This window comes from Parasteatoda tepidariorum, chromosome 6, assembly GCF_982258835.1.
Source record: "Parasteatoda tepidariorum strain Cologne lab strain chromosome 6, Ptep-v5.0, whole genome shotgun sequence".
Taxonomy (NCBI): domain Eukaryota; kingdom Metazoa; phylum Arthropoda; class Arachnida; order Araneae; family Theridiidae; genus Parasteatoda; species Parasteatoda tepidariorum.
The window spans coordinates 43,088,247-43,100,709 of NC_141760.1; the positions used below are offsets into that span (position 1 = coordinate 43,088,247).

Here is a 12,463-nt window from a genome sequence, read left to right on the forward strand (position 1 = left end):
ATAGGTAAATATTACCTATTTTAATAAATAAGTAATACAGAAATATTTTTTTTTAAATATTTCTAAGGTCGAAGTGTGCATTTGCAGAAAAAAAAAACTTTCCTAGCATTATTTAACAACTGAACAAGAAAAGAATTGAGATAAAACTTATAGCTGTGTCACGTAATAGTAATAAAATTTTAAATAATTATAGTAATAAAAAAGTTAACACTCGTTTAGAGTTTTGCAGTAAGCAGTTTAAATACTTTGAATGTATTACCAATCCTATAGTTTTTTTAAAAGCTATTTATAAAAGTGACCAAATTGAACAAGTTAAAAAGAAGAAGAAAAAATTTTAAAAATGTCATAATTACCATAGATAAAAAGCTAATTTATATAAAAAACAGATGAAAGAAAGCAAAATAAAAAAGTTTTAAGTTTTTTTTTTGTTTTTTTTTTTTTTACTTTTTAGGCTTTTATATTGCCCAGAATACCAAATTTTTTCCTTATTGTTTTACAATAATTTCTCAATTGCTGTAATTTGACTAAACATTGAATATTACATTATTATAATTAGAAATACTTTAGTTATGGAGAAGAAAAAAAAACATTTATCCTTCTGATTACAAGAAAGATAGATACAAACAAGATAGTCATTTCAAGATAGAAAATTTGAAGTTAAATCTGAAGATTTTAAAACAAGCAAACATTTTGTAAATAAGTGGAATGATTTTAAATAATGCAGATAAAAAGAATTTTATATTGATAATCTGTAAAGCTAACACATTTGTAATATTTACATATTTTATAATGCAGTTTTTTGTAATATTCATAGCTAATTTAACTTCAAACACAAAAAAAGGAATATTTACAAGGTAGATAAATATAACTTGCAGTTATTCAAGAAATGTATACCTTTTCAATTAATAACTGTTTTGTTACTGCAAGACATTTGCTTTGCTGTTCTTTTTGTTTGTCTAAGAGCTTTTGTTGTGTACTGACTTGTCTTTTATATTCCTCTCCAGCCTATAAAGTCATTAAAATTTAAGTGGAACAATAATTTTTTTTTTACATACATACAATTAAGTTTGAAATAATATGTAAGAAATACAATATTTTAGAGGTAGAAACATTAGATCACAGCTGATATTCACTATTTCTTTTTTACACATTTTTTCAATGTTTGCTTTCGCACCAGTTCACAGGAAATCATGAGATAAAGGTGAGCGCTTTAGCAGAAGAAGCTGAATTTTGCCCCTCATTGGTAGATGAGAGAAGAAATCCATAACATCACACCTCAAAGGGAGAATCACTGCAAGCAGGTTCCCCAAGGAGGAGATCATTACAAGAGGAGCAGCGACTTTGGAATTAAAGAAAATATGAGCTATCAGGAGGGTGGGTAAAAATGCAAAAAATAGTATCCTTGGACAAAAAAAGCTAAAATAAATAAAATTGCAGAAAACTTCTGCAAAAAGTTTGGCAGCTATGGAACATTCTTATAGTACAGACATAGCTAAAACAATAAATTATCTAGAAAAAATTTAGAAAATTATGGTTTTACTTTTGAATGAATTTCGGTACAATAAAATGAAAAAAACAAGTATTAACTAACTCCTTTTTATATGCTAAAATAACATTCATAAAATTCAAAGTGGGGAAGAATAATTTTCTTTCTGATCAACATATAAAAGAAAATATAAAAATTCTAATATTATAGACAAAATTATTTTTGCTATTTGAAAAAAAAAAAAATTTGGAACTTCATTACAATATGAAAATAACTGTAGAACTGCAGAGAAAAAAATCAACAGTAGAACTTATCATAACAAACAAAATTGTTGTAAATAACATTGCATTAAAAATATCAGAATTTTATTTTAAAATGCTTGCAGAAATCAGAAACAATAACTGTAAAAAAATCGGCGGGATCGTCACATCAAAAAGTGTAGACTGAATTCAAATTTTACTTGTCATAATAATAAATAATTTCAGGATAAAAAAATATTAAGTATAAAAAATACCAGAAAGCGATGGAATCCCCACATGGATTTACAATGTAATTGAAGTAAATCCAGTATAGGTGGCAAAAAGTGGTTACGCAAATGTACAATTCAAATTTTGTGTGTCAGAATAGGATACATCATATAAAAAAATATTGGAGTTGTAAAAACCATAAGCAAATCAATGCCAATTTATTGTAAAAATGGAATCGCAACATCAGGAAGTCAATGATAATATGCGCAAAACAAATTACAAGTATTGAATTAATATTGTATAAAAAAATTAAAAGATCTTTTAAAAAAAACATGAGAAAATTTTTAGCAATATTCTCCTTAAAAAAAAAATTCTGCATGAATTTACATGGGAATTAGATGCAACAAGAAGTGATTACTCAAATCAGTGCTACATTACATGTTGTAATAATATATTAAAAATAATTTTGTTGACTTTATTTTAATTTTATATTAGGGAAAAAATTTGTAAAGTGAAAATATTTTTACAATAAAAAATTTATAGAATTTTGTTTATTAGACCAAAAACTTCCCCACGGCTTCTGCATTCTAGCACATTCAACACCACTGCTTTGGCATTCCTAATTTTTGCCTTCTCTACCTGCCACAACGAGTTTTATAAACTTCCATTCAAACTTACATTCCAAACTTACATTGCCATTCTAATTTTTTTACCAGGTCGGACACTACAGAAGCTAGATAGTCACAATCCCGATAATCGAGGGCCAACTGTACTCATAGCTCAATTGTATAGAAAACATTACCACTAAAAACTCTTAGCAAGGGCAAATAAATAATTTACCCTTTGTAATTCATCTATTCTATTGTCTCTTATTTCTAGGTCCATTGCAGATTTGCTTTCCAGTTCTTTAATTTTATTTATCGTCAGATCTGTTTGTACTGCACGGTGAAACATCTGTGAACTTCGCTGCATAGGAGCCATTAATTGAGAATAGTCCAAATTTCCACTCATTGTGGAAAGAGGAGATTGCAGAGGATTAGCTTGAGGAGAAGGAGGATACTAAAAGAAAAATTAAAACTTTATGAATAACTAATAAAATAAACATATAAATAACAATTTCAATTTTTTAATATCTGTTTTAAAGGATAATTTAAGGATTTGTGTCACTTATTTTATTAAAATCTTAAATTTTTAGTAAAGTGATCTTTCTTTAATTATCATAACTTTGAATTTTTTAAAGAAAGAATATTAAAATATTCCCTTATTTCACATTAAAGAGCATTAATTTTCAACCAATTTGCATTACAAATAAGAAAGAGAAAAGAAAATAAAACAGTTGAGAAAAGGAAATAAAACAAAACAAAACTATTATGATGTTGTTCGCACATTTTCGCTTCTTACCGTATTTATTTATTATTTATAATTACTTTCAATTTCATTTTTAATTTTAGCTGTAGTTTTAATATTAATTTGAACTTCATGATTATTTTTATATGCACCTCTGTGCAAGCTATAAGCTAACCAACTTATTTTTTATATCTTCCAGCAGTAGTTCTAAGACCATCACCAGATTTTTGGATGTATAGAAACTAGAGGCCGTATCACCAGCCAAATGCTATGAAGCAGCAAAGTACTGGTTCAGAATTTCACAAAACCCTGGATGTACCTTTGAGCTGCCCTTTGATAATTTGTGGTTTATGTTCTTTTATGTGCCTTGTCTTGGGTTTATAAGCCACTACATTGTATAAGTTTGTAAAATAATAAAAATAATAATAAATAAATAAACTAACCGTATTTCCATTGTAAAATGTACTAGTCATTTCTATATTAGAACACTCTTTTATCTATAAATTAGGGATAGAAGAAAAGATGAGATAAAAATTAAAACATGATTTTGATTAGAAATGATACAGAAGTAGCTTTATATTTATTTGTTAATTTCATATGATTTTCTTTTGAATGCAGTTGCTGTAAAGCTAATTTTAGTTTTTAAGAAGCTTTGATGAGCATGCCTTGGGCAATGTGTTATCTCCTGCTTGTGAAATATATAAATTGTGGATTCTCAACATTTTTTTAAAATTTAAACTATACTTTAATTTATGTAGTTCAGATTTAATTTTTTTGCATAAATATAAGTTTTTTTCTTCTTTATTTTAAGTGACACATTCCTTTAACTAGAGTAAAAAAACATAAGCTACTATCCATGATTATTTTTGCTGCAAAGAAAATTTTTTCTCTTGCTGTAAACATCAATAATAACAGTAATTAATACATCCAAACATAAAAAATAAAAATAAAAGAATGTGACCAAAATTTCCAAAAATACCAATTAACACCAAATAAAATTTGTTATTAATATTCCATGATGATTGAATTCTTAGTTTGTAATTGGACTGAATTATTCCTTTTTTACAATTTTTCATTAAATTTTTTGTATAAAATTCTTTTTTTTTCAATACAACAATTAAAGAGAAGTTTCAATGATTTTGATCCAAAAGAAGTGTGGGCTGCTCAACGTCTTTGAACTTTAGTATATAAACATATAACCCTTTTTGTGGTTAATTTCAAAATTCTTGGATGGTGCAATTGCTAATTGAGTTGTACTGCATTTAAATCAAATCAATTTTAAAAAGTTGTAAGGTATAATTGAAATTGCTGAAAACAGTTTTAAGTAAATGGTTCCTCGATTCACAATTTCAATTTTTGCAGTCATGGATTTGATATGAGATTTTACTTTCTTTCATAAGAAGACCTTAATTGTCCTAAATTTTTTTAAAAGAATAAAAAAATAATAGGTACAATAAAGAGAGCTTAAAACAGTTATGTACAATAACTGTTTTAAGGCCACTTAGGCCAATAACAATGCAGCCACTTAGTTCTATGGTTTAAATTTTAATGACATCAAGAAAAATTTTTTGTCAAGTCAATAAAAGCATGTGAATGAATTTAGACAAAAAGTTTTTACACAACTAAGTCCTTTCTAAGTACTATAATTAAGTACTATAATCAAATAAATTAATTGAAAAAATAAATTAGTAATTGCCCTCTGGGCTAAACAATATCCCATCCTAATTGTTAATTAAATGGAGATTAGATTATAATAGCCTTAATTTATATTTTTATGCAAATCAGTTTATAAATTTTCAGAAATGAATACTAACATCTGGTATTTATGGCAATGTCACAGGATTTGATAGGTGGTAATATCTAAGTTGAAAGTAAGAAAAAATATGTGTACATATTTTTCTAAAAAAGGAAATAACATAGATAAAAGTTTATTAATCACAGTAGAAACAAAATTTGAAACAGTTATAAAATAAAAATACAAAAATTAACTTACATTACAGTAACTTACTTTAAAATATTCGTTTATTTTCTTTGATGTTTCTGGTCTTGGGGTTTTTCCTGTATATACCAAGTCTGAAAAAAATAATCATTGATTAGTGGAAATTTTTCAATCGAAAAAAAGAAATTAACTTAAGTAATTTTATGGTCAATTTATAATTTTTTTTAAGAAAGATGGTATTAAACTCTTATAAATAACCTTAAACCATTATATTCCAGCTACAAAATTGCTGTAGTTGCTATGGAACTTAATAGTAAACTACGGGATTACAGATGACAGATTATGGATCGAATCAGAAAATACTCCTTAACCAAACATAATATTCAAACGGGTACATCAAACCCAAAAATAAGTACTTGTTCTCTAATACGTGTCTTAAGAAGGCAAGTAAATAAATTTTCTATCATAAAGCGACAACAAAGTCAGTTGAGAAGGGTAGACGAATTAGCAATTGAAATCGGCAAGTAATTGATAAACAGAAATTTTGATGTACTGATACTATGACAAAAACCATCATCCATCATATTTATCAGTATAGAGTGGACTAAGGATTTTTGTTTAAGAATTTAGAGCCTATTTTTACCAGAAAAAAAAAAACAATTTTTTAAATTTTATTTTACTTGAATTACCAGTCTTTTACCCCAATCACTCTAAAATCTGATTTTCCTGCAACCAATTTTTAAGTCTTAAGTACACTTTACAGGCTATTTCCCTCAGACAGTCCGGCAAAGTTTCTTTAATAAATTTTGTAACAAGGATTTTTTTTATTGGGTGGAGTACCAGTACCCCAACCTGGAGTACCAAGAAGGTTCTCTTTATTTGGTGCATCACCAATGACCAATTCCAATGAGAAGCTCTACCAGTAACAAGGCTACTGCAGACATAGCTTACTGGCTACTTGACACACACAAACCTGCCCACCACAGCAAAGTGGTAGCACCAGTCAAGGAATTAAGATACTTGCTTAAATCCTTTCTGCAAGCATGCATGCAACGAAGTATATTCTTTCACAGAAATGCACATTATTATAAAATGAAAAGTTGACAAATATTTACCAGACGCAGCTGCCTCCTCTTTTCTTTTTCTCTTCCTTTCAGAGGATTGCGCTCTTAGAGGAGGAGGATATTTATCTGGTGACTAAAAAAGACAATTTTATTTTCATATCACATTTAGAAAAAATATTAAAATAGGCACGAAATTAAATGACAGGAAATAAATAAAAACTAAAATATTTTTTTAAACATATTAATATCCATTTTAATAAAATTCTTTCTAGATTCTAATTATAATGCTTTTGGTTTTCTTTGAGTTTAAAAAAAAATGTTTTTCAGTTTTTCAACCTGACAGTATCACAGCTGAGGATATCATAACTTCAGCAAAGTATACTTTATATGAGACTATGATATTTCCCTTAAGAACACAGCTTTGAAATTAGCACTTGCAATATCCAAAATTAAATTTTCCCCTCATTCTTTTCAGCTAACATTTTCCTTGTCTTTGGAGACAAATACTTATTTAGACATGTGACTATAGCCTGATCAAAATGATAAAAAATAGATCAAGTTATGGCATTCTAAATCGTGCACTATAATTATAATAAAAACTCTTGTTTTAAATTCAGCAAATGTAACTTAAATGATTGATGACATATGCTACTAGATAGGTAACAGCAAATGATATAACTACTTCTAATTGTTATATTAAATATGAGTAATCTCTTTACAACAACATATAAAAGCACAAATCAAGTAGTTAGAAGACAGATAATTGCTTTGTAATATGAAAAGCACTATGATATATGTAGAGAATCATATTTGTATATCTGCTTCATTACAATACAATGAAAAAATATTCTTTGTTTTTTAAGAATACTTAGCATAACTTAAACATAGTAAAAGCCTTTATGTCTTCAACGAACCATTCCTGACCAACATTAAGATAGATGTGGTTTCACAACAATCTAAATTAAAATATTCTGAGATCACTTTGTATCAGGAAATAAATTCATGTTGATGTTAACATTGGCAATTTAACAATTACATTGTAAATTTATCAATGCAAACATTAACACACTTTTTTGAGCTGTGTCCATTTTCTGAAACAGGCATTTTTCACTTTGTTCAGAATAAAAAGTTCTCCAAAAAACTTGTGCCTGTGTGTAACAATTAGTAACAAGTACCATTAATTGTATCTTATTCATATTGGTTAGCATTATTCAAAATATTGCTTCTATTTAAAATAATTATTAGAAATAGGAATAAAAGAGAATATTACCTCTATTTCTTTATCACTACTCACAGAGCTGCCACTGGCAGCACTTAGATTAGAGTCTTGGTTGTTATTGCTGTTACTATTAGCACCAACTGCAAGATTCAGTCCACTTTGCATCATAGTAGCATTTTGACTAGCTTGTAATAATTGTTCTGGGACACTGTTAGAAAAACCCTAAAAAAGAAATTGTCTACTGTAGCTAATTTTATTTGTTACAGTAACTATTCATTATTAAATATCTCAATATTTAGTTATCATATTTGCCACTGTGATCAATCTGCTTTGCAAGTTGACTGCCTATTGTTAGAAAAAAAGTTGAAAAATAATGTGAAAAGTGCACTAACTTCGCATAAACAGACGCACGATTGTTGGAGTACAATAACAAAACATCTTTTTTTGTGTCAGAGAACAAAATTATTTTTTGAGACTTAAGAAGGGTTTTCATTATAGCACTGAAATGCTCACACATCTGTTGGTGTGATGCTATTTATGCTCTCTTCACATTGTTTATTTGACTCACATACAACACAAAGTTAACCTTGTTTTAATCAGATGGCAATGATTCATTTTAAATTCACAGATTTTGTATGTATGAGGTATACAAAGTCCCAAATTCAATGCTTGTTAAAAATAAAATTTTAATTTCCAAAATAAGAAACAAATTTTAAATGTAAAAAAAAGAAAGAAAAATAGGAAAATTTAAGTATTTTTCTTTCTTAATAGAGAAAAAAGGTTACTATGAGAGGAAAGAGAATTATGAGGCATCAATTCAGCAGGGAAAGAATATTGCTAATGATGTTATTCAAAGATAATTATGTTGGTTCACTTCTACGAAAGTTAGAATATAGATTGGGAAAAGTGGAAGAGAGAGTAAAAAAGAAAGAATCAAATGTGAAATAAATAGTTAAGTGTGATTAATATGAGCCCTAATTAAATATCAAACAGACCTTGATTTTACAAATGACCTATGCTTACTGGCTAACCCTTTAAGACAGGCAAACAAACAGAAACATTTTAAACATAGAGGTCAAGAAAATTAATCTTTTTTTTTAGTTAACGTTTTTTTTGAAAAAAATTATGTTAAGAGATTGTCTTTTAAAATGCCTTTAATTATCTTTTATAAACTACAAATTTTTCTCTTGTTTTCATAATTTGTAAGAATTACTTTTTGAAATGCATAAATAAAATAGAATAACAGGGTACCTAATTTAAAAATTGTTATTGATCAAATTCATTACTCATTTTGATAAGTTTTTACGGTGTTAAATTCAAAGTGCCCTTTTCCGTGAGGGAGCAGAAAGAATTTTTTTCTTTATATGCTTCCAAAACTTGAGAAAACAGAAAATTCTAATTATTCTCACAAGAAGAAATAGTTTTAATTTTATAAAACAATAACGATTTACACATTGATTTTATAAACGGATGGTTTTGTCTGTTATGGTATTATAATATCAATCTTGCAAATTTGATTTTATAAAGCAGCCGATTTTTTAATCCAATAATTTTATAAGTGATGGTCCGCGTACAAATGTACAATCTGCCCAACTTTATATATTAGAAACATGGCACAATAAAGATAACATGAAAAACTTAAAGATCTTTATAACAACAGTTTAAGAAAAATCTTATAAATCAAATGGTTCCATAAAATTTGTAACCGCAGAAATTCTTAGAACTACAAAATAGAAACCAATTGAACTTGAAGCTAAGAAACATAGATGAAGCAACAGGAAAAAGAGAAAGCAGCAGCAAAAGAGAAAGTAACATGAAAAGATTTATTATAGTTACTTAAAATAAGAACTAAAATAAATGGACTGAAAACATTTAGAAAAACATGGAAAGAGGCAAAATACCTGACCACAAATAGAACTAGATGGAAAGCAATGCTAGAGGCCCTATGCTTCCATTTGGAGAGAAAAGAAACATGGATATCGAAGTGTGATTAATGTATAAATATTAAACTTGTGAATGTTGCCAGTACAAGAGGAAGAAGCATGTGGAACAGAAAGAATAAAATATGATGCTACATTATGAAATGAATACAAAGGATAAGATTGGTTGGTAGGGCAGGTGTCCAACCTGATAACTATAATGTTCATACTAAATCATAAACCAATACATAAAACTAGTCTTAATACTTGAGTTAATAATATAAATCTTATTTTGCTTTGCTTAATTTATTAAATTATTTAAAATATAAATAACCTTTACTTAAAAAATTTCAGCATAAAAACAACCAAAATAGATACGTCCAGCAGGTCTCATAGTGATCAACAGAAAAAATCGGGACACTTCTTCAAAAAATTCAGAAATTTTTTTTTGCCTTTTGCATACTAAAAAAGGCATTACTAAAAAAAGCATAACTTGTTTTACTTAAATACAATAAACAAATTTTATTGTAAAATAATAAATTTAACTTACTATAAATAGAAAGTATTTAAATTTTCCAGCATAATTTTATTAATTAAGTACTGAACAACTCATATTAGTTTGAGATCAATGAATAAAAAATTTTTTTGTAGAATTCAAAAATAAATAAATAACCAGAATCAATGAGTTAAGATTTTTTCTAACTAATATTTAATTAAAATTTATAGTCAACTTTGCTTTTTTTAATCTAATTAAATTGTAATATAATCTAATTATTTATATCTATCTAATTTAAAACTAATTATTAACCTTACCAATAAAACCTATGTAGAGTTTCAATAATATTGAAAAGAGCCATTATCACTGATATGAGAGGGACTAAAATAAACCAATTAAAGTAATTCCTTAATTCAGTTAATTAGGCACAATACCTTTAAGATAAGAATACCTTTTTACAAGTATGTGACATAATCATAATATACAAAAAGGAAAAAGAATCCAACATTCAACAAAAACAATTTAATGTTACTCTTAAATATATTAATATTCTAAGTTAAATTTTTGATGTACATCAGCTATTAATTTAACATAAATCAAAAAACTATTTTTTAACAAAATGATCTAACTTAATCCAAGATTAAGCCTAAACACCTTTTGTGCAAATATTAACTACGTAATAATATTGTAGATTTGGGTAAAAGATACTTTATAGCAAATGTTCATGCAAATTAAGATCGAAAAATGTAATAGGATAAACTCCAGTTAATGTTTTGACTCAGTAGGACCACCTGAATGACTCAAATACACAGCAATCAAACTAGTGTCACATACTGATAATGATAAATATCATATCATAGGTAAAGATTATTTAATTTTTGTATAGTTTTTTATTAAAATTATGAAATAATTCATTTAATTGAAATGTTTGAGTAGTATTAGCTTTTAAAACCAGACATAACTCATCAACTACAAAATATTTATACAACTAAATTTAATCTGAAAAGCAATACTTACTCTGTTTCCAAGAAATCTAGCTTCTAATAATTCCTGTTTTCTGGGATCTAGGCTGTGTAAATTTTCCATTATGGAAACCACCACCTAAAATGAAAAACATCACATACAATGATTTTGCATTGAAAAAACTTAATTTTAAAATATGATATCTTAATAAGGAGAATAGATGTTTCAAAGAAACCTGTTGGTTATGACTGGTCCAACAGATTTATCAGAACAACAAATATTAGCATGCTAAAATAAATAATTAATGTAATAACCTAAAATATTAACAGATTTTAAAATAATTTATCTAATTTAAAATAAGCAGTATTCTGTTCCCACTTCATCTCAATTTTTATTTCAAAAACTCAAAATATGTGCAAAGAAGAAAAGAAAAAAAAGCTAAGTTTTTAAAACTGATTTATTTTTACACAGGCCCACCCAAAACTAAATAAAACGTTTAGCGAATAGTCATTATTATAGATAGTCATTATCATTATGCGAATCGTGCATATCATGCGAATAGTCATTATAATAGATAGTCATTAGCATTATGCGAATCGTGCATATCATGCGAATAGTCACTATCATTATTCGTTAACATCAGAATTACATTCATAACAATTGTAAGAGTGAATAAAAATATTGCATATACATTTTGGTGTTTCATGTTCAAAGTTAATTTTTATTGAAGTGACTAATTGATTATATTCTTTTTACAATGATTTATATTTACGCAAACCTGTCACTAAATAGAACCTTTCTTTCAGCATTTTTTTAAGAGCCTTATTAATATTTCGGTTTAATTCTTTTCCTTTTTTTTGGCTATATTTCATGAATTTTGAATTATATTTCTCATATAGCGAGCATTTTGCTAGGGAATAAATATTTTTCTTTTTAAATTACTGCAAATCTTACCATAAATCTCAGTCATTTTAAATATGCTTCAATAACAAGCATTCATGTTGACTAGATAGACATATGAATTTGCTTTTCTGCAATAGGTGCTTCTTCCATTTTAAAAATATTGAAGCACATTAAATAAAAAAATGCAATTTTGAATTTTTTGAAGATTATAATAAATGATTATTAAATTCCCGTATATCTTTATCAAGTATATTTATTTACAAATTATTTAAATTATAAATTATTTTATTCATAAACTACATGTTTATTTCAATTACTTACTTACTTTTTTTTTCATTTAATTTATAAATACAAGCTACAATAAAAAAAAAAAAATTTTAAAGAAAAAAACAACTGATATAAAAAATTTTCTTGAAAATTTATGTTTCTTATTTTAAAGTAAATTTTATGATTTCTAGAAGTATTTAAGAATTTTTAATTTATTAACGTTCCTGCCTTAAAAATAACAAAATATAAATTAATTAATAGCAACAGTTTCTAACAATAACCTAGAACAAAAGTACTTGAATACATTGTGTTTTTGATTCAAAAATTAGAAAGCAATAAATATTAAATACCTTTAGGACACATAGATGCAGTTAGCATATTTTTTAATTAATT

At 26.5% G+C, this 12,463-nt stretch overlaps 1 protein-coding gene across 6 annotated transcripts in view; it reads right to left on the bottom strand.

Moving 5' to 3' along the window:
- Nucleotides 1–12,463, bottom strand: part of LOC107445682 (serine/threonine-protein kinase tousled-like 1) — a 39,799-nt gene that overhangs the window by 15,940 nt on the left and 11,396 nt on the right. For 2 of the 6 annotated variants that reach the window (XM_016060146.5, XM_016060144.4), the window contains exons 3-9: nt 10,955–11,038; nt 7,574–7,744; nt 6,355–6,436; nt 5,294–5,373; nt 3,744–3,797; nt 2,794–3,012; nt 895–1,005 (exon numbers count right to left, since the gene is read on the bottom strand). In XM_016060146.5, coding sequence (XP_015915632.2) covers nt 895–1,005; nt 2,794–3,012; nt 3,744–3,797; nt 5,294–5,373; nt 6,355–6,436; nt 7,574–7,744; nt 10,955–11,023 — 786 coding nt within the window. In that variant the 5' untranslated portion in view covers nt 11,024–11,038. The remainder of the gene's footprint in view (nt 1–894; nt 1,006–2,793; nt 3,013–3,743; nt 3,798–5,293; nt 5,374–6,354; nt 6,437–7,573; nt 7,745–10,954; nt 11,039–12,463) is intronic. The other 4 variants (XM_071178755.2, XM_071178754.2, XM_071178752.2 and 1 more) reach the window with 3 other exon arrangements.